Source organism: Drosophila sechellia, chromosome 2L (genome assembly GCF_004382195.2).
Source record: "Drosophila sechellia strain sech25 chromosome 2L, ASM438219v1, whole genome shotgun sequence".
NCBI lineage: Eukaryota > Metazoa > Arthropoda > Insecta > Diptera > Drosophilidae > Drosophila > Drosophila sechellia.
The window spans coordinates 4,296,103-4,321,135 of NC_045949.1; the positions used below are offsets into that span (position 1 = coordinate 4,296,103).

The 25,033-nt window shown below is 43.4% G+C and overlaps 2 protein-coding genes across 7 annotated transcripts; one reads left to right on the plus strand and one right to left on the minus strand.

Annotated features, from left to right (window-relative positions):
- The first annotated feature begins 890 nt into the window (after nucleotides 1-890).
- LOC6613329 (TNF receptor-associated factor 4) lies at nucleotides 891-22,843 on the plus strand. Of its 6 annotated transcripts, XM_032719728.1 has the most exons (7): nucleotides 891-1,089; nucleotides 1,146-1,301; nucleotides 1,358-1,391; nucleotides 1,455-2,055; nucleotides 3,020-4,007; nucleotides 4,450-4,516; nucleotides 21,030-22,843. In XM_032719728.1, exons 5-7 carry the CDS (start codon nucleotides 3,835-3,837, stop codon nucleotides 22,221-22,223), a joined length of 1,434 nt encoding a protein of 477 aa, XP_032575619.1. In that variant the 5' UTR covers nucleotides 891-1,089; nucleotides 1,146-1,301; nucleotides 1,358-1,391; nucleotides 1,455-2,055; nucleotides 3,020-3,834; the 3' UTR covers nucleotides 22,224-22,843. The 6 variants fall into 6 exon arrangements, with proteins under 6 accessions (XP_032575619.1, XP_032575626.1, XP_032575627.1 ...); XM_032719735.1 differs by having other exon boundaries at nucleotides 892-1,301; nucleotides 1,446-2,055; XM_032719736.1 differs by having other exon boundaries at nucleotides 892-1,301; nucleotides 1,367-1,391; nucleotides 1,446-2,055.
- LOC6613331 (zinc finger protein 668) lies at nucleotides 22,825-24,981 on the minus strand. The gene is made up of 2 exons (XM_032719703.1): nucleotides 24,884-24,981; nucleotides 22,825-24,830 (listed from the first exon to the last, which is right to left on the minus strand). The coding sequence occupies exons 1-2, from the start codon at nucleotides 24,889-24,891 to the stop codon at nucleotides 22,907-22,909; spliced, it is 1,932 nt and encodes a 643-aa protein (XP_032575594.1). The 5' UTR covers nucleotides 24,892-24,981; the 3' UTR covers nucleotides 22,825-22,906.
- Nucleotides 24,982-25,033: the final 52 nt, after the last annotated feature.

The following is a 25,033-nucleotide window of genomic DNA, read 5'->3' on the forward strand; positions in this document are numbered from 1 at the left end:
TAAATGAAAAACCATAAAAGTAGCAATTAAAAGCTGTTTCACATTCATAATAACATGAAATTGTCTGTTAATTAGCAATTATGAGGGCACACTTTGCCGCTTGCCAACAGATTAAGATGGGGTAAAGCCCATAAGCTCTTCAGCAGATCGCTGGAAGAGCAGCCCTCTGAGGCATTTGGCGAATCTGATGGAGGAGCTGGAACCCACTGGCCAGGCCATAATCCAACCACCATGCCATGGATCGCCGGACCAAGCCCGTCGCCCGCACTTAGTCGCACCACACACTCTTGCTTTCATGTCGGGCTGCCATTATAATTATGGCGACGAGTCTGCCGTTTCTTTCTCCAGCTCTTCGGCATTTTCCAGAGCTCTTTTCATTACATTTAATGCCACAAAGGAATTTGAAAAGCATAACAACAACAAAGCAATACGTCGCTGCAGACGTCGCATTGGTCGGCCAAGTAGAAGTTATATGTATATATGCACTGGGCCAATAGTTCTTATATATGGTTTTAAGAGTTTGGCAAGGATAGATCACTTTTCTGTTTCTTTAAAAAACTAAAGAGATTAAATGTTTTTTTTTTCAATTTTCTCTTAAGATAGATCCTTTTTTCTCGCAGTGTAGGATGTGGACGCGCTCGGTTGACTTTCATGGATCAGTTGGGGCGGGCAGCTCGCAGCTCCACAACTCCAAAGCGATAGCATGTTCCTCTGTTTTTGTTGCTGCGCGCTGTTTGTTCTGCCATATACAATACTATACTATACCCATACTATACTATACTATATAGTATTTGTTGCTGTTGTTGCAGTCATTACCGGCATGACAAGCACAAAAATGCGTCGTCGTTCGTGCGCAGACGTTGCCGCTGCCCACAAAAAACCAAAGTTGCATTTAACTAGTCGAGGCATTGGAATAGGGCTAGGCCATTTTAGACCCTAGTCCAGCGCTAGTTACTCCAACTATGCAGTTTCCATCGATTGATGGAGTTGGACTGAACTCGGTTGAACCGCCGACTTGGACAACACGTGTCTAAGTCGATGGCCGGACGGGAGCTGATTTCCATATCTCTATCTGGCGGACTCACTTGGGTAGCTTGGATTGCAGATACAAGTACTTAGAAGTAATCTTCCTCCTCTAAGTGCAGCCAGGCGTTTCGACAGAACAAGATCAAAGGGGCCAACGAAACGAGCCACTAATTTGATTCGTTAACAAAAAGTTGGTGCTACTGGTAGTGGGATAAGCTTAAAGGGATAGAACAGATATGATCCAAGGCGGTTGTCTGAATCACTGAAAAAAAAAGGTAACTCTTTTATTTATCCGACAGTTTGCCGCAGAAATCTTGTAAATAACATTTAGATATTTCAGACATCATCAGCTTCTCGGCTTAAAGGTAATATCAATAAAAATCAACTATAATATTCTATCCGAACATCAACTCTCAAAGCAATTACAGCCTTCTAATAACCTGAAATCTAAGCCCAACTATATTTGGCAATCATCGACAACATGGGCCGCACCCCGTCCCAGTTGAGAATGCTTCGAGTCCGACAAGTGGTCAGGTTTCCAGCACCGAAAGTTCCAGAGATTGTTGCCGGGCCAGTGAGCAGCTTTAATCTCGGATCTGCACACTCGAATGGCACACGAGTATAGAGTTTAAGATTTTGTGAATCTGGCTAGCTGTTAATCATAACCATGATACTCCAAAATACTGCAAAAAAAAATGTACAAAAAAGGTCGAAGAAAATGTTTTTGACTTCCGTTCGGCCAAATCATCCTGCTATCCCGATCCCCATCTCGGATTTCGATCCTCTGAGGCTGGACAACCGCAAAGTGGAAACGGAAGTGTCGCCGTCCGAACAGGTAGATGATGCCCCCATTAACTGTAACCTTTAGGACTCGTCGTCTGGCATAGAAACCCCAGTAATGCCACTGCAACCAACTAAAATGGAGTCTGCAACCAGTTGCAATGCTGCTTTTTGTCGCACTTCGGATGCAGTTTCTTCGTGGATCTGGTGCCTGGTGACCATTTAGCAGCAAAAAGGCAGCTATGAATGGTAAATGGCAGTGCGGGCCACTCTGCAATTACATGACCAGCTGCCAGCGCCAGCAGTTGGTTTGCACTAGGAGGGCGGAGGAGGGGACTGGGCTAAGGTAGTTGCACTCATCACGTATTGGGAGGTAGCATACATGGGCATACTTAAGGGGCAATAATGTGGTTTATCAGCAAGTAGCCACTGAGTTCGATACGGGCATGTTATGACAAGGATGAGATGTGGACAACAGGTTGGCAGTACTCCTTCTTCGCTCACAGGGAAGCTCTAATTCAGTGATGCTCAGGTGGGCAGGATAAATCATTTAGAAGTGCTCTTGGAAAATGAAAAGATAAATGATGAAAATTCCAAAAAATACTAATAAATATATAAAATACCATAAAAAGTGTTGCTTTTAAGCCTAGATCAAAGATATCTGATATCGAAGCTTAAGTAGAGAAGCCCTTTTTGTTACCCGAATCTCGCCACTTCCTCGAAGATTTCCATCTATTTTTTTCTGGAGTGTAGTGCCCTGCAGATCATTAAGACGCCAGACCAGAATGAGCTGGCCAAACGGAGAGGAGATGGCGAGGCAAAGTGCACATCCGTAGAAGGACATCTGATCGCTTTTTGTCGTGCATTACACAACCGCAAAGTATCCGGGAGGGGGGAAGTGATAAGGGAGCAGGGGGAGCATTGGGAGGAGCAGCAGTTTGGGGAGGGAGTGCAAAGAAGAGCTAAATATGAAAGTGCAGACAAAGCACTGACTGAGTCCCCAAGCCGAAAGTTGTTGTCTCCACTATTTCTTTAGCACTGAGCGAAAGTAGTAGCAATATTAATCAGATACTTCTTAGCTTAGCTCCTTAGGTAATAAATAATGGCATATAAAGATATCGCACTTTTTTTGACTATCAACTTAATGTGAATTAAAGTGTCATTAGCTAAACTTTCCTCTTTTTTCTCCCAATGCACTTGTGGCTTCCTGCAGCTTGCGACGTGTGACGACATGTAGAACTAATTGTCGTCCACTCCGCCAAGGGAACCTCGTCGTGCAGGAGGAGCCGGTGGGGGGTGGGGCACAGAGAAGCGAGCAGGAGGGGATCGGGACTGGAACCGACTTGGCAGCAACTCCGACTGCAATTGGCTGCACCGTTCGCCTTGTGACAGGCATAAATCAGTTTTGTTTCAGTAATCGGCGCAGCAAGAAGTCCAACTTGAAGTCGAAGTCAGTTGAAGTCGATGTGAGCACCTGTCGGCGGCTGAAAAGCATGGTGATCTTGAGATTTTCGCGTGTGTTGCGTCATAATTGAAAACGATCGCTGTGTGACACCTTAAAAGGCATCCCCCAGTGGTGGCAGACACTCTGCTTTTTTGGCAACGCAACAACTTCGCCAACGAGTTAATTAGAGTTCGGGTCGTGTGCTCGGGCATCGAATTGTTTGGCTGATTTATGTTGGAGCGCTGGACAGCCATTCCTTGGCCAAAAAAGGCGCAGTCTAGCGCTGCGAATAAATAAACCAAAAATTAGCGACATTTAGTTAATGCACATAAATAAGATACGAGGCGCGGGTATGCGATATTGCGAGACTCCAAATTGGGCAAGTCGCTCGTGTGCCGAGATACCGTGATCCCAAAATCCCAACATCACCAAGATCCCGTGTGGGCAGCAGTCTAACAAAGTAACAATCAAACAAACAAACAGAAAATAAATGACGAGTTTAAATAACACTAACAATCGGCTTTGCTGAAGCTTTGTTGGTTAATGAACGCAACCATATTTGGCCAGATCGAAGTCGTCTCAAGATGCCCGCCCCGCCGGCCACAGTGAAGCCTGCCACTGGTCACACGACCAAGCTCAACAATGGCAAATCCAGCAACAGCCAGAGCAACCACACATTGAGCAACTCCATCGCCCAACTGAGCGACTCAAGGACCAATCTCACTGTCAACACGCCCACCACTTGCCAGCGACTAAGGTATGACACTTTTTAGCAGCTCTTGGATTTTGATATTCGAACTAGTTTATCGGGTACGAGAGTTCCGAAAAGTTCCCTCCGATTGTAGTGTTCATAAATTATACCATGGCGTGGGTCTTCGACGGGCTTGGGTAGGCACTGTGTGTTAGGTTCCATCTATAGAGTTTGGCTAATTGTGTGTCTCTTAATAAATGGAGTTTGTCAGTGTAAATTATGGCAGAACGGATTGTTTAATTCGTATTAGCCGCTGCCAAGTGAAAGGTATATCTGCGTAGAATAATATTTGTATCTTTTGATCAACAATTTCATCTGATTATCTGATATCATCTGATCCCTGCAAGTAAACTATTGGCGGAAAGGATATGATAATTTACATATCATTTGTTAAACCAAATTATAAATGCGGAAAATGTTTCAATGGTTAATTGTCTTGTTTCCACAGCGAAATGTTTCGGCGTTCGATTGCCAGCAGCACTCAGTCCAGTTCCAGGGAAAATACCTACGAGGAGGTAAGACAAATATACATATGAATAAAAGATCATCCTTCGATAAGACACTACGAAAGGAAACTATTATAATTACAAATGTAGATCGGGAAATTATTAATGAAGTGCTGGGAATTTAATGGGGAAGCGGCAAAAATTGAGGAATTCAAATCAACCCCAGAGATGGAAAACTGATCGTTTTTACCTGCCATAAATTGTTTTGTTGAATGCCCATCACAATTCAACTAATTAATCAAACAAAATGCCAAGACGTACATTTTCATGAAAGGGGAAAAAATTCCTGTAAAGTTTCCGTTACCCCTAGGAAAAACTCTCGAATTTCCAGGCGTTCCGAGTTGATTTACTTTTCATAATAAAATCTTTTGGCAAGCCCATCAAAGGAAAAAATAATTTATAAACATTTTAGGGGAGCGCGTCTGCGACTGCCTACTGTGTATATGTATCTATAAGTGCGCGGTGTGTAATCCGAGATACTTTCGGTATGGCATGGGGTTCTCGTCCAGGAGCAGCAGATCGATTTATAAACAGGCCGCGCTCAAGTGTGCCAGCTGCCGCCCGGCATCGTTGTATCTTCGAGATACCTTTCCTATTTGCTAAGAAGCTGTGAGCCAGGACCAACGCATCGAATCCTTAAAGACGGCAGGCATTGACCTGCTTCGGAATGCCAAGCGAAAACATCTGTCGTCCTCAAAAGGAATCGTCGTCGTCTTGGTAGATACTATATATTTATGGGTCTGGGTGTCCTTTTCATGTTATTACAGGCGTCGTCCTCGATTTGGCGCGCTCATCGGTCTGCGCCTCAGTTCGTTAGCCCAAGGAAGATCAGGTCGATGCTTGATGGAGCTGCATTCCATACAGGTTTTCGGCTCGCTTGCCTGACGCCTCTGTCCGGAGGATTGAAAACATCTGCCTGGGTCGTAAGCGGGTCCTTGCGATAGCCAGTCCAATAATTGAAAGTAATTTCCCTGCACTCCAATGATGGCGGCAAGGTGATAAGCCAGTTTAGTCGACAGTATCCTGCAAGGATTGTTGACAGTATCCGGTTAGGGGTGTATCTTAATAGCCAAACCTAAAAATCTTGTAATCTGAAGGAAGGATCTTAGTTGAGATAAAGAGTTTTTCTGTAGTCCAACAGATATTTTAAGAGGAGTAAATGTAAATACTATATTCTTTGATTTTGTGTACTAAACATCTCTGACCATTCTTAATGAATAAATACCACCATTTTATTAGACCTGCGTTTTTAAGCTCCGCATTACACAATCAAAGTGTCAGGCCAAAAGGTATTTTCCACAAGTTATTCGATACCAAATGACCACAAGCTCCAGGTTCTGCTGTTTGAAAATGTATCTGGCAGATACGCCTGCCATAGATACATATTTGAATAGAGTGAGGCAACGCGTGTAAAACGCATAAAATTGCTTTGATTCGATTTCATCTGAAACTTGAAAACCACAAAGCCCGGCGGAGCTGGAATCTGAGACGCAGTTCAGTCGCAGATGCAGATACAAATGCAGATGCAGATGAAGATGGAGGCGATCGCAGCTCAAGTTGAGCGTGTGGCAGGCAGACGACGATCTCTAATGGGCAATGGCATCATAATCATCATCATTGACAGCCGGTCTCATGTTGCATTTAGCTGGGGGCACTGATAGATGGCAGTTAGTGAACCCCCACCCAGACCAAGTTGCACTATGAAACTTGCTCGGTTAATCTGTGTGGAAAGTGCAAGTGAGTGCACTCTAGTCAAACATTTGCCTTTTATTGCAGCGCCCTAATCACAAATCAAATATTTTTGTTCGCCTCGAAGGTTTTATGGCCTATGCTCCGTTGCGGTTCATCGTCTTTGGATCTGGATCGAAATTGGAGTTGGAATGGGACTGATTCGGTGCCCTCAAATATTTGACAAGACCCAGTGCATTCGACTTCTGTATCCCACTGACTCCGGCCGGATTGATAGCCTCTAATCAGTTGCTCTGTTTGCCTTCGAATGGGTCCCATAAATTACACTACTTTGCATTCAGACTCAAGTGCTCAGAAAGGGGGTGATGAACCGTCTTGAAATGTTTTTAATTTTAGTGCTTAATTGTTTGATTTATGGCTAAGAAATTGAATGTTTGAAATTTTTCTATATATTCATAAAGCTGGAATTTAAGTTAAGAATTTCATATTCGTAGTCCTTATAATATTCTGAAATTACTGATATACACCTTCCCACTTTTTTTCAATCAATAACTATTCAATGTTCTTTAAAGTTTTCCGACATGATCCCACGGATTTTTCACCCCTTTCCATGTCTGATTTCCCACTTGGCTAAACCAAATAAGTGTCACCTTCAACAACCGAAAAAGGTTTCCAATTGAAGAGATATCACAAGTCAAACATGCGATGTCTGCCTGGACTTGGGTCATGTGCCTTTCATTACCGTCTACTTGGGGTATCTGTCTATGGGGTTTCTTGCGGCAATCCGCGCCCCCCGACCTCATTGAAATGCAAACAGCTACGATATGCCCGACCCTTCAGCCCGATCCTCCGCTGATCTGACCATGTTATTATTAAAGACACCTAAGTGGGTCGCCAAGAAGTGGGGATGGATCGGATCGTCGTGTGTCCGTGTGCTTTGTAGTGCAGCACGTACAATAAATTAGTGACATTATAAAAAAATTAAAACGTGAGTTCCTCTAGCTGAAAATATTTTGACAATAATAAGCAGCTTTGTCCGCTGCCTTCTTGTTTTTCCACATACACTCGTATATGTATACACATATACCACTTCTCGAGAGCCGCAAATTCACAACGCAAACAACGTGACATGGGGATCGGGATGGGTTTGGGTTTTTCGTCTTCGTGGGGCCTGTGAATTCATTTTGTTTGCCTTTGCCTTATGCGTTTTTATGTTTTATAGGCCTGCTCATTAGCATGCCGATCACGAGAAGCTTATAATTTTGAACTCTCCGTTCTGCTTTTGGAGTGGAGCGACTAGGACAAGGCACAATTGTCAATAAAATTGCTGGTCCGAGTGACAGCACGCACTCGCAGCCATTTGAGGCATTTTACGGCGGGCCAGCAATCCGTATCTCAGCTCCAAACAATTAAGGAATTGAAAAGGCCGTTCGACTGAGATCCCACGCTTTTTTTTCCGAGCGGCGGGAAATGTGCGGCATTTAAATAATTTTTCGATGCCATCCCACACCAACCAGCCGCAAGCTGATTATTTGTACACATTTTATTGCCGAAATTTATATGCGAAAATGCACATGCGAACGGAGATTCATTCACAAAATGTTGGCGCATCTGTAAGTCACTTTTTTATCATAATCGTATACAGCGGAAACGAAGAAGACACAAAATGCGAGATACGAATACACGGAATCTACCTGAATCTCACAGATCTTAGCCCGCTAACTGGTGAATGAACTGAGAAAATATCTCGCTATCTCTGTTTAACTGGGATTTTTCTAAGCCCCGAATCTCTGGGCCATTAGCAGCTTTTTAGCCGGAATTAGATTGTCTCGGTGGATGCACTTGACTTTATCTTCGCCCAGCATGTTTGGGAATGGAAAGTCCTGGGATCCGAACATGTTTTGCACACATTTCAGGCAAATCCTGTATGGCCTCTGAACTGCAGGTGGTCCTTGAATGAAGGCTGCAGTTTGCAGAAACCCTAGAGAATGGCAAACCCAGCTCAAATAGTTTTATGATCCGCAGTTAGGTCTATTAGAACCGATTGATTTATCAGCTGAAGAAATTATGGAAAGATTATTTCGGTCACAAAGGTACATTATTTGTGTACATAAGTTGTCATGGTTTTTCATTACTTTGAAATTTATTTCAATAAATCTGTAAAACTCAGTCATAAGCTGATTACCCACTGACTTCTAGTAGATAAAACAACTTTCTATTGTGACTTTCCTCCGTTTTTTTTTCAGCCAAAAGAAACAGCAAAATTCACAGTATTTCCTCTTTAGTTTTTGTTTGTGGCACAATGGAAGTTGGTCCAAGTTGCCACTGTCTCCTTCACTGATGATAATTAAATCAGCGTTGCATGACACAACTTCATCAAAACAGAGCCAAACTGAAAGTGAATTCGGCTGGCAAAAAAGATACAGATACGCAGATCACAATTGAGGTCAACGAACACGGTCCAAGTTGTCAACCGGCACTGTAGGCAGAACCCATTACTGTTTCTTTGGGGCTTTGAATAGTTTCCCCCCGAAAAAAAGAAGCGAAGCAAAAAAACACAAAGCCTTAGCTTTGTATCTTTTTGTATGCTGCTTTTATCAGCCCATTTACGTGCCAAATCAGCGGGTGAAAGTGTTGCAAAATGAGCAGAGCGAAATAGCGAAATTACCCCAAGGTGAAAATTGTTTTTCCTCGCTGCGCAAGGAAGGAAAAATTCCAATGCGAAAAATTGCACCCAGAGCAGACGCCTCCAGTTCGCCTGGAGTTTTCCCACACTTTGCAGGTGGACGTGTCTGAACTTTGATTAAGCAGCTCGCGTTTCCAACGAGTTTTTTTACTGAGTTTTCTGGAGCCGGGTAATAAATGTGTAACATTCTGTAATGGCTGACTATGTCTATGGTGGCATGAAAACCGATCTCTGAGTCACGCTCGATTAGTCAGAAGAATTTTTCGGACAAGTGAACGGCCTCTTTGAGTCACTGCAACCGCCAGAGGTTTCCATTTCCATTTCCCGCGCTCCCGAGGAAAAACTAAGCGTGTTCGCATTTAATGAGTGTCGCGTTTATCGATCGCGGTGGCACCTGTTTCCGTTGCATAAGTTCGCTGTCCAAGCCCTAGAAACACACGAGTTCCTTCCTTGGGTTTCCAAAATATTTACACATTTCGGTGGGTAAACGAAACCCAGGCGCTTGTTCTAATGAAGTTGCGAGGGAGTGTGGCAGGTGTCTGCTGCCAGATCTTGCGGGCCATTTGTAACCCAATAGACCCAGTTTACACTCTAATGAGGGATCAGTAGATACAACAAATAACTTAGCTGCTAATGGGTAAATGGAACTAGAAAACGGCCCGGAAAATGTGCATAATAAATGCCTTAATTGGGTTAAAAACACAACTTTAGCTATATGAAAATATATCTTTAATGAATTGAATAACTTTCATGATAGCATATTTATGGATTAGTCTTATAATTAAGATGAAAGTATTTTATCTACATTTAAGTAAATATATTTTGATACACTATGAAGTGCAGCAAATGACTCGATCAGCAGTACTTTTTGAAAAGAAAACATATACGTGTAACTTCAAAGAAGCCTTGACTAATAGAGCTACAATGTCTTGGCCCATAAATCTCGCTACCATATCGCAAGATCTGCCTTGAGCTCTGCTTCCCAGAAGTGCATTTCGAGTACATCAGACCAAAGACACTAGAATAACAAGATGCGTAACGGCCATACATTCGTTTGGCAATATTCAGCCACTTTTTTGGTGAAGGCCAAATTTGCTCTCTTTCCGCTCGCTCACGCTGAGAGCGTAAGAAATCTAAAAATAGAATTTGCTTGCTTGTGTGAGTAAAAACAAGAGACAAGAACGCGTATATGTGTGCGTGTTGTGCTAGAAGACGATTTTCGGGCCGAAATCAATTCTGATCGAAGAAACGAATTTACATATTTGGAGTTGTGGCCAATTTCGTAGCAATATGATGAAATAAAATAAAAATTCCCTGACTATTATAATTTTAAAGTTTTTTAAAATCGCCGCTCGAATTAGCTACCGTTTACATATTTATATTTTTTTTTTATTTTATGTATATTATGTTATGTTAATTAATTATTTATAATATATGTAATATTCGGTACCCAGGGAACACCACGGGGAGGCCAAACCAAAAATGGTTCATTTACATACATCATATTAATTTGACTTAATAAGTATACTAAATAATTAAAGCAAATACAAAGGAAATTATTATAACTACTGTAATTTGAAACATAAATTTTCCAAAAAGAAGACATTACATTGAGAAATAAATATTTCATAAAAATAATAATTATTTTTTAATTTCATAAAAAAATAATAATTTTATTAATAAATAATAAAAATAATAATATTTCATAATAATAATTCATAAAAAATAATAATACGTAGTAGAAAATAAAAATTTATAAAATAAATAAAAATATGAAAACAGTTCGTTGCAAAAGTCATATCGTCAGGCACGAAGTGCGGACACAAGCACTCAACCCTAATGACAAGTATTCTAATATAAAGTCATTTTCGAAATTTATTTTGTGATGTACATAGATTCGGCTATTACTATTTCTAAGCTTTATTTAAATAATAATAACGTTAACGCAAGAGAAAACAAGAATTTTTCACATGGTTCCAATTGATAAAAATAATATAGATTTAAAGTCAACGAACTTCTAAGGTGAAGGGCATATTTTGTCAAATTTACAATGCATACAGTTGCCTGCTATCACTGTATGCGTAGAAAAGAGCTGTTTGCTGTAGCGCTCTCCGCTCTTTCTCTCTCGAACAAAAACTCGAGAGAGCCTGGAGCCACCTCTAGAGCCACAGCCAAAAAATCGCGTGCCAAAAATTTGTATGGCCGTTACGCATCTTGTTATTCTAGTGTCTTTGATCAGACGGCGTATCTCGTGATTTTCGTCATTTTTTGCACTGCTAACCATCCGCAACTAATGCGGCAGAAGGAGATACAAACGGAACTGCATCTGAAGGATCTCCCAGGGACAGTAGGCCCGGCGTGTGCGGTTGGCCAGGCTGCCTATTGTTGAGAAATCATAAAAGATCATAAATAAATAGCGGCAGAGCAGCACAGAGATTTGAATTTGTCGGGTCTGTCGAGGGTCGGTCACACTTTAATTGCTGCAGATAAAGCGAGTCTAAGCGGATCTCTTGGACTGGGAAACGTACACAGAGTGCGGTCCACTCGGGTCGAGTTATTCATGCTGATCCATCTCGTTCCGTCCGCATCTCTACCTATGTGGCCATCTCGCTCTGTTAATTGATACCCGAGGTGTTGATTTGTAAAACAAAAAACTGTTTGCTTATAAACAAAAGGCCTTGTTATGTGCACGAGCATCAGCAGCAGTAGGAACAACAACTGAATTTTCGGAAATTTAGATAAGAAGCGAAAATGTTTTCATCCGAAACTGGGAACAGATAAAGCTGGGTCACACCCAATGGCCAACCAAGATCCCAGGCCCCCACCCAGTATGCAAATCAATGAACCATTAGTTTTGGGAAACTATGAAGAACTCGGATTCCCCTCAGAACCACCGATGTGGGTCTCCATCTCAGTGACTGACAGAGTCTTCGGTAGTAACGTACCCGACTCTTTCACTACCAATCTGTTCCTTGATAAGCTGACTTATCAGCGAGAGTCTTTAAATATTTAATCTGCCTGATATTATTTCTTGTACAAACGCCAATGTTTATGCAAGATTAATGGTCAGGCGCACGCCTTCCTTCCTCGTAAAAAAGCCCTCATCCCGCGCCGAAAACGAGGTTCATATACATATTACCTCATCGCCGACTTTCCTCTGATCTTGAACTATTAATTAGGCAAATTTCATTTTGATTTGTGGGCTGGCTTAGCAGCGGATGTAACTAAGTGGAGTTATGAGAAATGGGAGTATAGCCTGAAAATGTTTGAGATAGATGTAGATGTTAAAAAAATGCTAAATTAAATATTAATTTCTATGACTAATCCAGATATCCAAATGTAAACATTTGTTTGTTTATATTTATAAACAGTAAAACAAATCAACGTCCATTTTTATATGTTTACAAAACCCATTCAAGAAAAAGGGAACATGATATTATGCATCTTAAAAGATGTTTAGCGAAAAATTTCTTTATAAAAAATGTATCTAATGAATATAATAGAATCCAAATTCCACTGGGTACATGGCACATTTGTCCGGAAATCTGCACACAGCAATGGACATATTGTCAAACATCGGGCATGAAGGATCCTTTTCCTACGAGCCTGATCCTCTTTTGTGCGACACCTTTGGGAAACTGTCAATAAGCGAGGGCATTGTTCGACCTCTGCCAAATGCAGCTGCCTTTAGCCATCGAACTGCGAATCATTTCCTTGGCCTGAGAACAAAGCCGGGCAACAGGACCCGTCAGCAAGGACATGTGGCTGCCAGAGGACAGCTTATTGGCCAGGCAGAGGAAACACAAATCGATCCAGAGCATCTGCATCTGTCATGGCCGACATGTGCCCACAATATGCGAATGATTTTTGTCGGTAAAATGGAATTAACACTGAATTTTTGGTATGGAAATATAAGAAAAGGGGATGGGTATTACTAATTACATAGGTTTTTGGCAGACCAAAAATTCCACTTAACTCGTTATTGCTAATGGTTTTATGCTTTTGCTGGGATGTCAAGGATTGTTTTAAAGAATTAATTTAATTTAAATAAATAAGATTTTTAAATCTTCTGAAGATCTGGCTACTCTGGGGAACCTTTTCAGCTGGAACCGAATCTAAAGCTGAATGAACTCATTTCCCATTGCTCATGCTGGCTCAGCTTCTAAGCGGCTTTATGGCTTTCTGGCCATTATCAGAGCGAAGAGAGAGCCAACTCTTGGCTCTTTCTCTCGTCTTGGCCAGAAAAAGAAGCAGCAACATCAACGGCATCAACTTTTCTTGCTGCCGCTTGGTTTTATGGCTCTTTTTTCGGCAACATGCTCAGTCAACCTTGGCAAGGCCGTTGTTGCCGGTTTTTATGCTGCCTGTGTGCGTGTGAGTTAGTATCTGTGAGTGGGCCCCTCTGGCTGTGTGTTTTCGCGTGGGTTTCCTTTGGTATGCGCCCAACGGAAGTCGGGAATGGGTCATAATCGATATCCCTATTGCTCTGGCCCCTCCGTTCGCCCCTTATTCCACATTTCCACTCCTGGCCAACAGATGTTGAGGCCCTTTGGATAATTGCACTTGGCAATGGCTTGTTGGCGTCATTAGAGCAGCGTTTGGGTAAATACAGCAATTACATTATCCGCAGTATGTCCTTTTGCCAAATTGAGCGGAAAGCCCATAGAAAATGGAAAATGACAAAGGAAATCAAGTGACGAAATTAATAGTAAAGGAAATGTGATGGAAAATAATACTACTTTTAACGAGTTACTCGGTGTTTTCAAATGGCAGTTTTTTAAATATAAAATTTCTGAATATCAAGAGTATTGAAAAACAGAAGTACATAAATATGAAAGAATATTATAAAAATTTATACCCCATTTTGCGATCTTTTAATGATCCTTTTGTGAATAAACCGAGTGTAGTTTCAAGGAGAGTTTCAGTATTTTAACCAATCAACCACTTTTTGGCACTTTTCAACCACCGCACAGTGGTGAGAAGTTAAAATAGCCTAAAAACAATTATTATCACATATAAAATGAGCTCGAAATTAATACTATATAATAGAGGATATTACTTATACGCCATGTGGAACTCCTTAAACAGCTTGACGAGCAGCTTATTTGATAAATTCAATGGTATATATAAGCTTATAAGAAAATTATCTTATGCATATGTTCAATGGTATAGAAGAATATACATAAACAGGCAAAATCAACTATTGCCCACTGTGCACTCTCACAGATTGCTCACAGACACGGACACAAAAGCAGTCTCCGTCTCTCTCTAAAGTGCATTGCCAGAGCAGATCGACGCCTGCTGTCTCCCTTGCACAACCCCTACGCCACATTCGTGAGAGCGTCAGTGAGAGAGTGCGTTTGAGAGAGCGGGAGTTTCAGAGCGGCTTGGATGTTTCTGCCGTTTCTGCGTCACATCAATTGCTTTCGAGAAGTCGACGCAAGCGGTTCGTATTCGTGAAGTTCGCATCTGTATCTGAATCTGAGTCTGAACGGAAAACACAAGACAAACGATGCGCGTGCGCCGTGTGAATTTCGCCAAGTTTTGAAATAACCAGATCTTTTCTGAGTGATGTGCCAATAAACTAAGTGCAATTGCCCAAGCAAAACAATCAAAGACCCCCAAAAACTTGCCAATTGAAACACTTTTGGATTAGTTTCACGACAAGCAAATAAACAACAGAAAAACATTAACAATATGGTTCGAAGTTTGGCCCAGTGGACGAAGACTCTGAGCTTCCCCTCGCGTCTCTCGCCCAATCGCAACTCCAAGGACTGCTCCACTCTGGCCAGTCCCGTACCGCCACCCACTCCGCCCCGGAACAAGACGACCTCCGGCAGTGGAAACTGCGCCACATCGCGCTCCTCCTCGTCGACGGTGTCCTCATCGCACTCGTCCTCACACAGTTCACCCACTCCTGGGAACAACAACAACAACATGCCCATCACGGAACTGGAACAGATTGTAAGTTCACCAAGATAAAGTCGGGCTCCCTAGAAATATCGAGGGCAATGCACCAGATATGTGATCTTGCAAAGTACATAACTTGCTAATGCTGTACATTTCATATCTTTGGTGTATGGCGTATTATATATAAAATTAGTCATAGGACTAAGACTATTATTGTTTCTGAATTATAGGATAAAGGATAATATAAACAATAGGTAGTTTCAAGAAACTCAGTTAAATTCTTTAATGATATTCAGATGTGCGTAAATAGGGGTTACACGCAGGGATCGCATCCGAACGCCTTTGGAGGGGACTTCCTGTTTAGGCGAGCCAGCTGTGCAAACATTTAACAACTAAAGCCCACATATGATTGCCACGACCATAAAAGCGACACGAGTGCTTTCCATTCTACTCCATTCCCGATAAAGCTCATTGACCCAATTGAATGGGGGGCCCTAGACCAGCGGCCAGATACTAGGGCTTAGCCGCCACTTATCATTATCAATCAATCAGTTTCGTAAAGCAAATAGGGCTATCTAGAGCGTGGGGACGTCCACTGATAGCGGATTTCCACACCCGATAAGCGGGCTGACAACTATCGAATATACATACATATGTATGGGATTTCCGCACCAAATCGGGTGCAATTAAGCCCCCACCGTTTGACGGCCAAGTTGAGAGCAATTTGCCAAAGCTGCGCGACAGATTGCCCGGCCTCACACACATGGCAGGAAAATGAAACTAAAAAAAAAAATTCCGAAAGAGATTGAAATAAAAATCCGAAAGGCAAACAGGATGTAGACGCGCTTGAACTGAGGATGCGATGGGAATTTTTTGTGCAGGGATACAGACAGTTCCATCTTGGGCGACAACATATGGGCACAACGTGGACCGATTTCTAGAAATGGAAAGAAGAGCCGCATCGAATGGGGAAATAGGGTTTATTGAGAGGCATAAACAAGCTGCAGTTTGAAGGAAAAAATAAAATTTACCTAGAAAGTAAAAAAGTAAACTGTTATATGAGCAATCGAATATCAAACAATAAGGTGATAGTTCCAATTAGCTTGACTTTTTCTGCCTCCGAAGACAAATTTTCCCACCAACTAAGCCCATTTCAATGCGGATTCGAGTCTGCCAAGTAATCAGAATTCCCGTACTTCGATTTCGCTGGCATTTTTTCGCAATCCGTTTCTGACATTCTCTCCCTGGTCAGTGGATTCCGCAGACGAGTGCTGCATTCATTTGCAGACCCAGACCCACTGCGAGCCACACCCACGCGGCACGACCAAGTGGCGCTGCTTGGCTTAAAAAAGAAAAATAAAAACATAAATAATGAAAATCAAGCAAGACGACGACGCCACGAGCATGCCACAGTTTTCATCGGCGGCCGGGAAATGGATAATCGTGACCATTGGCGACGAGGCGCCGCCGACGCATCTGCGGCAAATGCCAAAGTTGAAGAGCACTCAAGATACGGGAGTGCAACGCAACCGTTAGCCGAAGGAAAACCCAGGTGGACCTGGGCTTATGTAAGGCAGGTTCGCATTTTTGCCAACAGAAACAATTCAGCAAACGAGTTTCTTGTTTTGGTTTTGGTCTTAGACTAGCGAATCAGTCGGAAAAGTTGCCCAGCCGCTTTTCAGCTTCTGCTGCGTCTGTGCAAAGTACAAGCATCCTTGGCCAAAGGTAAACCAGTTAACCAGTTCCAGTTGCCAACTGCTGACGGGGGCGTCTGCCCTGTTTTTTGCCTCCTCCTGGACTGGCATTCCTGGAATCTTGCAATTATGGTGCAACCCGTTAAGTGGCGGAATGGAGCTTCCGTCTGGGAGAATGGTTCCCACCAATCCAGAATTGCATTTCCCACACGGGAAACCCGATTAGCATATGGTCAACAGATTAGTGTAACAGGAACTCAAGGTCTATAATATCAGCTTTGGTCATTGGGAATCATTATGTTATCATGGAGTTTCTATAATGAGGAACTAGTAGATATTTGATTCAATTCATTAAGGCCAATATTTTCAATAACAAGTTGAAATTGGAGACCATATATTATAGAACGTGCTGAACGTATATTTTGACAAACATTTCGCTTTCGATTAGCAATCAATTAACATATTGCTGGTAATGACACATTTCGCACCGCCTATGGCCGGCTGACTCAACGGATTTCTCCCATTCGCCGACTTTTGGGGACCTTGTCAATGCGAAGTATTTTCGCTAATGCCAGCAAGAATTTGGCCCAAAGTCTGACGACCCCAAAATGAACAAAAACAACTGCATTTCCTGTCGCTTTTCCAGACAAACAGCTGCCAACCAGGCCAACATAAAGGTCAGACCCGCACAAAAAAAGAGCCACAAAATGTGGCAGCTGCAACAAAGTTCACCTGCGTTGAGGTTTGGCAACCAAGACGGTTTCGTAATAAATAGTGGCAGAAACTAGAACATCTGATCACAGGGGATCAGGGTTTCAAGTCATAATTTAACCATTTCTTGGGGCCAACGCATGCAAATTCATCACCGTGATTAAGAGTGGCAAAAAGCAGCATTTAACATGGGCACAGTGGATATATTGCGATATGGCCATATTGCAGGTGCAGAGGGAGCAGCAACATGGTGTTTTTACCTGTTTAGAAATCAGCTGCTCTGCTCCGCTTTGTCCCCTCATTTTCTCGGGTGAAACCAGTTTCTGGCTTTGGCCATGTTTTGTTTTCATTTTTTCCTCTCTCTCTCTCGTTCTCTTTGCCTTGTTTTGGGTTTTGTATTTTGCAGCTGTCTGAGCTCAGCTCGCATCCACATCCAAAGCATTGTTGCCGCTGGCTTCGCTGGCTATTGCTGAAATTACACACTTGCTGGAGTATCTTTGAAGTTGACAAAAGTGCACATCAGCTGTTTCAGCGGTTTCCTTTATGGCCAGCTTGTTTGGCTCACCACATCGCCAGCGTTGCACTTTTAAATCCGGCATCGATGCACTTTACTGGGTCACCCGTGTTGGCCATAACTTTGGCAATCCCTGCGACTGTGGGAAGTTTTGGCCTTAGGCAAACACCTAGCCGAAAAAGCGATCTAATTAGTGCTCCAGCTGCGGGTAAATATCAGAAGTATTTAGCACAGTTTTCATAGAGCTTATAATGTTGATACTGTAGCTAGCCCCATATGAATGTTGAGAATTTCTTGGGCAAACACAGAGTCTCGAAATACATATAAAAAGCTATAATGCCAATGCTCACGTACCAAATAAAAAAACATGCCAGGGGCGTTTTTTTTTAGGGGGATATTTGGACAGCAGACCCATGCCAAGTTCCCCCCACCAGCCATGTCTCTGCCTTTTGTGCATTACACAAATGAACGTCAACATATTTTGGTTGGGAATATTTTGTGTTAACTGAACAAACGGAAGTTCTCCCAGCGGGGTATGGTTTACCAATAATGGGAAGGTGCTAAGTCCCCTTGCCCCAGAATCTGATGATCTTTTGGTTAGCAGGTCGGGAAATCGTGCTCCAGAAGAATAATGGAACACTCTGAGATCATAATGGCTGCATTCAGATTTAGTTCGAAATGCTTTGTTTGGCATTCGCCTATCAGAAATATGAAATAATCAAGTCGATTTCCATCTAATCAACCTGTGAAGTCCATTGTGTTTATGTGGGAACATGGGATAATATTTTTTTCTAGACTCAATTATATTATTATTTGGTGGGGGGAATACTTAAATAGACTCGACCAGATACCGCATGGCTTGAAAACTCATTTGGATAATCGGACAAACAAATCAATGTATCCCAACGGACTGCAACCCTTCAAATTAAAGTGCCTCCCAATCAATTTGTCTATTAATAAAGCCCCAAGAGGAACATATCTTCCAGAAACATGGCCGAACCCGAAGTTTTGGCCGCCCCAAACTTTCAACAGAAGCATAAACAATGGGATGTTGTCTGATTGAAGCCAGGCAGAGCCATAAAATCAAATAAAACAAACTTCTTCGCCTATGAGCGCCTTGAACTTTAAGGTTGGGGCAATTCCAAGTAGGAGGCACATGTCTTACGGGGCATCGAATCGAATTCGATGTCTAAAATTATAAATTTGTCTTCCTGCCTATTCCTAACTTCATTTTTATGATCCGCCCTATCCCGACGCACCGCGCAACCATGGAAGTGCAGTTCCAAGTGGAGTGGGCAGGTTGCCACTCCACTCCAGGAGGCTCCAGGTTGAGCGTCCCATAAAAATAAAACAAAATGCGCCAACAACTGCTGTTGCTCATAAATAATGCGTTGTTCGCTCACATTTCTGTTTGCTGTTTCCACTTTCATTGGCCTGAGCATTGATTTTGATTTGGTTTCCGTCTTATTCATTCGGCTTTATGTTATTTTTTAATTACCGAAGCTTGAAATTTGGCCACGCTTTCGTGTCTGAATTGGAATTTCAATTGGTTTTGACTGCGGCTTTACATCAGAACCAATCAAACTGAATGACTCGGAGCAGTTGAATAACAATATTCTCGATTTGGCATGAGGAAAAAAGCAAAAGTTGCCCTAAGATCGCCTAATTATATAATCATCCGCCGAAACGTGGCAAACGACCTCCATTGCCATTCCATCTTTGTGTGGTCCCCGATGGGGAAGTCAGAGTAAATTAACCTTAGCAGAGCGGCAAGTAATTGCCACTAAAAAGAAAAAAGTATCTTAAGTTTTTTCTCCTGCCGTTCGGCCCATAATTGTTTTGGTTTCCCCGTAAACATTTGGAGTCGGTTGACAAACAGTTGGACGGGGCCAGCTTTTGATCTCAGATCTCCTCGGATGCTGGTGCATGTTCTTCATTAATCCATCCACTACGTGATGCGGAATTTGTTAAACATCGCCCGTTTGTTTACGCCATCTCCGATTGAGTGGCGGTTACTTCCTGAACGAACTCCTTGGTGGGCGGTTCGATTCCACTTGCAAGTCCAATTGCCTAATTGGTCCATGGCCCCATCGAGAGTTCAACCGCAGTTCACCACTTTTAAAGTGACATTTAACGGCGGAGCGGAGCGGAGAAGAGGAGCACCAAACTCGTTTTCACGTTAAATGAAATGAAATTACCAGCAAGAGGCGATTCCATAGAAATAATATTTTATTTTTTCTACTACGCCCATTTGCCGGGCACATGGGATCCGAATCCGAGTCCGAATCCGAACTGAACCCGCTCCCTGCTCTTGTGTTAATTGCTTATTATATCTTCGTTTTTATGCCGCCTCTACGAGTCTGTCTCTGGGACCAGAACCAGATGCAGCGACATGTTCATTTATCAAAAGGCAAGCCACGCTCTTCCTCTGGCCCCTTATACGCATACATGCTGCAGATAAGGTCAATTAAAAGAGTCAACCGGAAATGTCGCGACGCTCGGTTAGGAGCCACATCTCCCCTGCAACGTCTATCTATCTTTATCCCGATTTCGAATTGTCTGCTCATCACTTTAATGGTTTGTCAAACATCATCATCAACGGATCGAACAATTACCATATCCAAAAGTGGGTGGCTGGTCATTCGAAATGGGGGCGTTTTAATTAGATTAGACCATCGCAGGCAGTCATAAATATTTTCGCACAACGGCGCAATTTATTATTTTAATCTACCGGATGCAAAGTCGCACTCCTCTCGCAGTCCCCAGCAATTAAAAGCATACGACTGATGTGCATAGGGAAAAACTGGGGAGCAGAACCAGAAGCGGGTGCAGTTCTTCAAAAACCCGAAGTACGAGTACAAGTATATGGGCAAAGGCAGTCAAGCGATGGCTGGAGAAGTGGGAGAGTGCCCAAAAAGAACGTTAGAAGGTAGGACAGGAAGTGCCTGTCTCTGGGTGTGCCTAGGAACATGAGCAGTCATGTGTGAAAACCCCTCGAGGGAAAATGTGCGGCGAAAAGGTGGCGGGCAGGTAGCTGGAAAATCAATATCTGCGATGCACTGGATAAACAACAGGTGAAGGGGATCGGAAGATAAGGAAAGAAGTGCCATGTCCTGTCTATCAGCTTGGGAAAGTAAATCTGGAAAACCTTTTAAAGGAAGGGGGACCTCAGGGCGTTTGTGGAAACGCATTTTCACACCAAATACTGCAAAACGAACTACAAGCCAAGTAGGGCTTAATTTTTTACATTTCTATTTATATTTGTTATACAGAAGTTCTCACTGATCGTTACAAATTTCTTATTTCCCTTATTTGCAGATCTATCCCGGTCCCGATCCAAAACACATCATGGGCTCGCTGGTCTTCTGCATTCATCACAAACAGGGCTGCAAGTGGTCCGATGAGCTGCGAAAGCTGAAGGGACATCTCAATGCCTGTAAGCACGACGCCACCCAGTGCCCCAACAAGTGTGGAGCCCAGATTCCCCGGATCATGATGACCGATCATCTCCAGTACACTTGCACGATGAGGCGTACCCGATGCGAGTTCTGCCAGAGCGAATTCTCCGGTGCTGGACTGGAGGAGCACAACGGAAGCTGCGGCCAGGAGCCGGTTTACTGCGAGGCCAAGTGCGGCCAGCGGATACTGCGCGGGAGGATGACCCTTCACAAGTCCAAGGACTGCGCCAAGCGACTCCGTCGCTGTGCCCACTGCCAGCGGGAGTTCTCGGCTGACACGCTGCCCCTGCATGCCGCCCAGTGCCCAAGAGCTCCATTGGCCTGCCCCCAGAGATGCGATGCTGGTCCGATTCCCCGGGGTGAGCTAGAGGCGCATTTGCGTGATGAATGCCAGTCGCTAGCCGTGTCCTGCAGCTTCAAGGAGGCGGGATGCCGCTTCAAGGGTCCCCGCCAGATGCTGGAGACCCATCTGGAGAGTAACGCTGCCGCCCATCTCTCGCTGATGGTGGCCCTCAGCTCGCGCCAGGGTCAGCAGATCCAGATGCTTAAGTCGGCGGTGTCCAAGCTGTCCATCAACTACACAGGCACTCTGTTGTGGAAGATCACCGACTGGTCGGCTAAGATGGCCGAAGCGAGGGGCAAGGATGGCCTGGAGCTAGTCTCACCCCCGTTCTACACCTCCCAGTATGGATACAAGCTGCAGGCGTCGATGTTCCTCAATGGCAATGGACCTGGAGAAAACACGCACGTCTCCGTGTACATAAAGGTCCTGCCGGGAGAGTACGATGCTCTGCTCAAGTGGCCATTCTCACACTCCATCACCTTCACGCTGTTCGAACAGGGCGCCCAAAGTGGCCAGGGAGGCGTGGCGGAATCCTTTGTGCCCGATCCCACTTGGGAGAACTTCCAGAGGCCGTCCAACGAACCAGATCAGCTAGGATTCGGCTTCCCGCGCTTCATCTCCCACGAACTGCTGCACAGCCGACCCTTCATCAAGGGCGATACCGTGTTTCTGCGCGTGAAAGTGGATCCCAGCAAGATAGTGGCCGTCTAAGGAGGACCATTAGTACCGTAGACATTTACTCGACTTGTGTAAATACTGTGTATTTAAATTTATGAGTAAATTCCCTCTAGCCTAGCGTAGTCTAGCCTGTTCAGTCTCAGCGGCAGCTTCGGGCGATGTTGGCCGGCAGGCGCTAACTGGCCTTGGAATGCCGACCGCTGGGCCACTGCGTCATAGTCATATTCGATTCGTTTAGGTTTTTGCAGTGCTGGAATTAAACCAAAGCATAATTACGCATAGAAATACATTGAGAGCTCATACAATTCATCCATTAAAGTACGCCTAAGTTTGTGTCTTAAGTCTTTTGTTTAGAGATTTGTATTATTGCGCGCGATGCGATCACTTTCAAAAGATCTTCAAACTAGACCATACGCTCAAAATCACTTAGACCATAAGTTGCATGTAAATAGTGTTAAATTCGGAGCAGCCGCAGCGACCGCAAACCTAGTTTAAGTTGTAGCACGTAGTTAGTTGCTTAAGCGAACGCATAAGTCATTAGTACCATGAACGCGAACATAAACATGAGAATCCAACTTTCAACATAGTCAAATAAGTTTATGTTTAAAAGTTAAGAAGTCAAACATACAATAAATGAAGTAACAAAATACAAATTCAAACTGGTTTTGTTTATTTGGTTGCGAGAGTTTTCTTATAGAGATATTATAATATTTATGCTATGGTTCCAAATCACTTTCGTTGGACTCTTCGCATTCGTTGTATTTCACATTAAGATTTCTGCGCCCCCTTCTCCCACTTAATTGTTTACTGTGGGTACAAGTGTGCTGCTTCAGAAGATATTTGCTCGTAAAGGACATTGGGCAGTGGACACACCGGTTGTGACTCAAAATGTGCTCGGTAAGGAGTTTTTTATTTTGGTAGGACTTTTTGCACTGTGTACAGTTGTGCTTCTCGATAACAGTCTTTACTTTCTTGTGAGTGGCGTGGTGCATTTGATAATTGGCTTCTATGCTAAATTTTTTCGGGCATTTGGGACAAGGGAATATTTGTCCAGGAGACTTACTCCGGAGGAATTGTACGCAAACCTGCGAACTGATGTGTTCTTTAAGAGCGCTCCTTTTTTCAAAAGTTTGCTGGCACTTTATGCACTTGAACGGACCTTTCGTCGTGTGACTTTTCTTGAAGTGATAATCTAGGTAATTTTGACTTTGAAAAAACTTGGAACACTTGTGGCACTTGAACCGAGTGTGAGCACAGTCGTGACTCTTTAGGTTGCTTTCTTCTTGAAAGGACACCAGGCAGAGGGGACATTCGAATGTCCGTTGTTCCGCGTGGATTTTTACGTGGTCTTTAAGGCTGGTCACGTCTGAGAACACCGCTGCACACTGCGCGCAGTTGTACGATGACTTCCGAGACAGTCTTTTAGAGACATCCTCATGTGTCTGAATGTGAATTTTAAGAAAGCTGGAGTAAAGGAACACTTTTGGACAGTGCGGGCACCTGTACGGAGGCTCCAACTCTGATTCTCTTTCATCATAGGGCCTATGAATCCACATATGGGCTTCAAGACATCCGCGTTTCATATATATACTTGGACACTTGGGACATTTCAGCCGTGGAGGCTCTGTGGTACGCGTTTCATTATGAGTCCGAATGTGATCTTGAAGTTTGGCTGCGAGTAAGAATATCTTTGGACATTGAGGGCATCTGTGCGGTGGCTTCCCAGTAACTTCATAATCAACTGGCTTGTTTTTTACTGGTATTGAATCTATGTTAATAATCTCCTCTTTAGGTTGTCGGTACATCTGGATGGTATTTTCTTTAGCCTGTAAATCATCGAATGCATTTTTCACAACATCCACACAAGTTACACAGATATATTCAGAAAATGAATCGCCTTTCTCAACTGGCATTCCTGTGTACTGAGAGAGTGTCGTGGCAATCGGAATTCCGGACTCCTTCGCGACATCAAATATATTGGTTAAATTGTCAGACTGTTCCAAGCAAACGCGACAGCTTCCGATTGCTGGCTCTTCCAGACATTCTGTTATTATAAAGTATTCTCCCTGCATGTCTTCCACTTCAATAGCCTCCTCCTTAATTACGGGGAGCTCCTCCTCAGCGACGGAATCCTGTATGATGATCACGTCGTTATTTGCAGGATGATCCTCAAGAATTACCTTCTCAGCGATGGAATCCTGTATGATGATCACGTCGTTATTTGCGGGAGGATCAAGAATTACCTCCTCATCGAAGGAACCCTGTATGAGGATCACGTCGTTACTTGCGGGATCATTCTCATGAACCTCTACGTCCACTATGGGACCCGCTCCTATGACCTCCTCATTATGTATGTGGTTTTCCTCGATAACCTTCTTCTTAATTAGAACGTCCTCCTCCTTAACTACCAGCTGCACTTCTGGATATAAAGGATGCTCCGGCAGGCAGTCTTCGCTGTTTAAGGAGGGTTCTACGTGAACCGTTTCCTTAATTTGGGTTTCGGAGCTTGGTACCTTAGGCTTGGTGCCAAATGTGTCCAAATGCAGGCACTGCAGGCAAAGGGTTTTCGGAAGCGAGCCACCGCGTTTCACCGACAAGCCCGGACGTAGCTTGCAGCACTGACACACGTTCTCCATCGCCCTGGAATCATTAAATAGTATAAAACGTTGGCTAAAATGATTTTTGTAGCTTACCTAGTCATTTGTTTACAATGTTCAGGGCTATCGACAATCTGATATGCCGGAGCCACCCTGTTTCCAGACTCTTGTTATCGAGCTGTTATCGATACTGTAATCGACTATCATGCTATCATGTACTTTTACGATACAAATTTAAATGCTCAT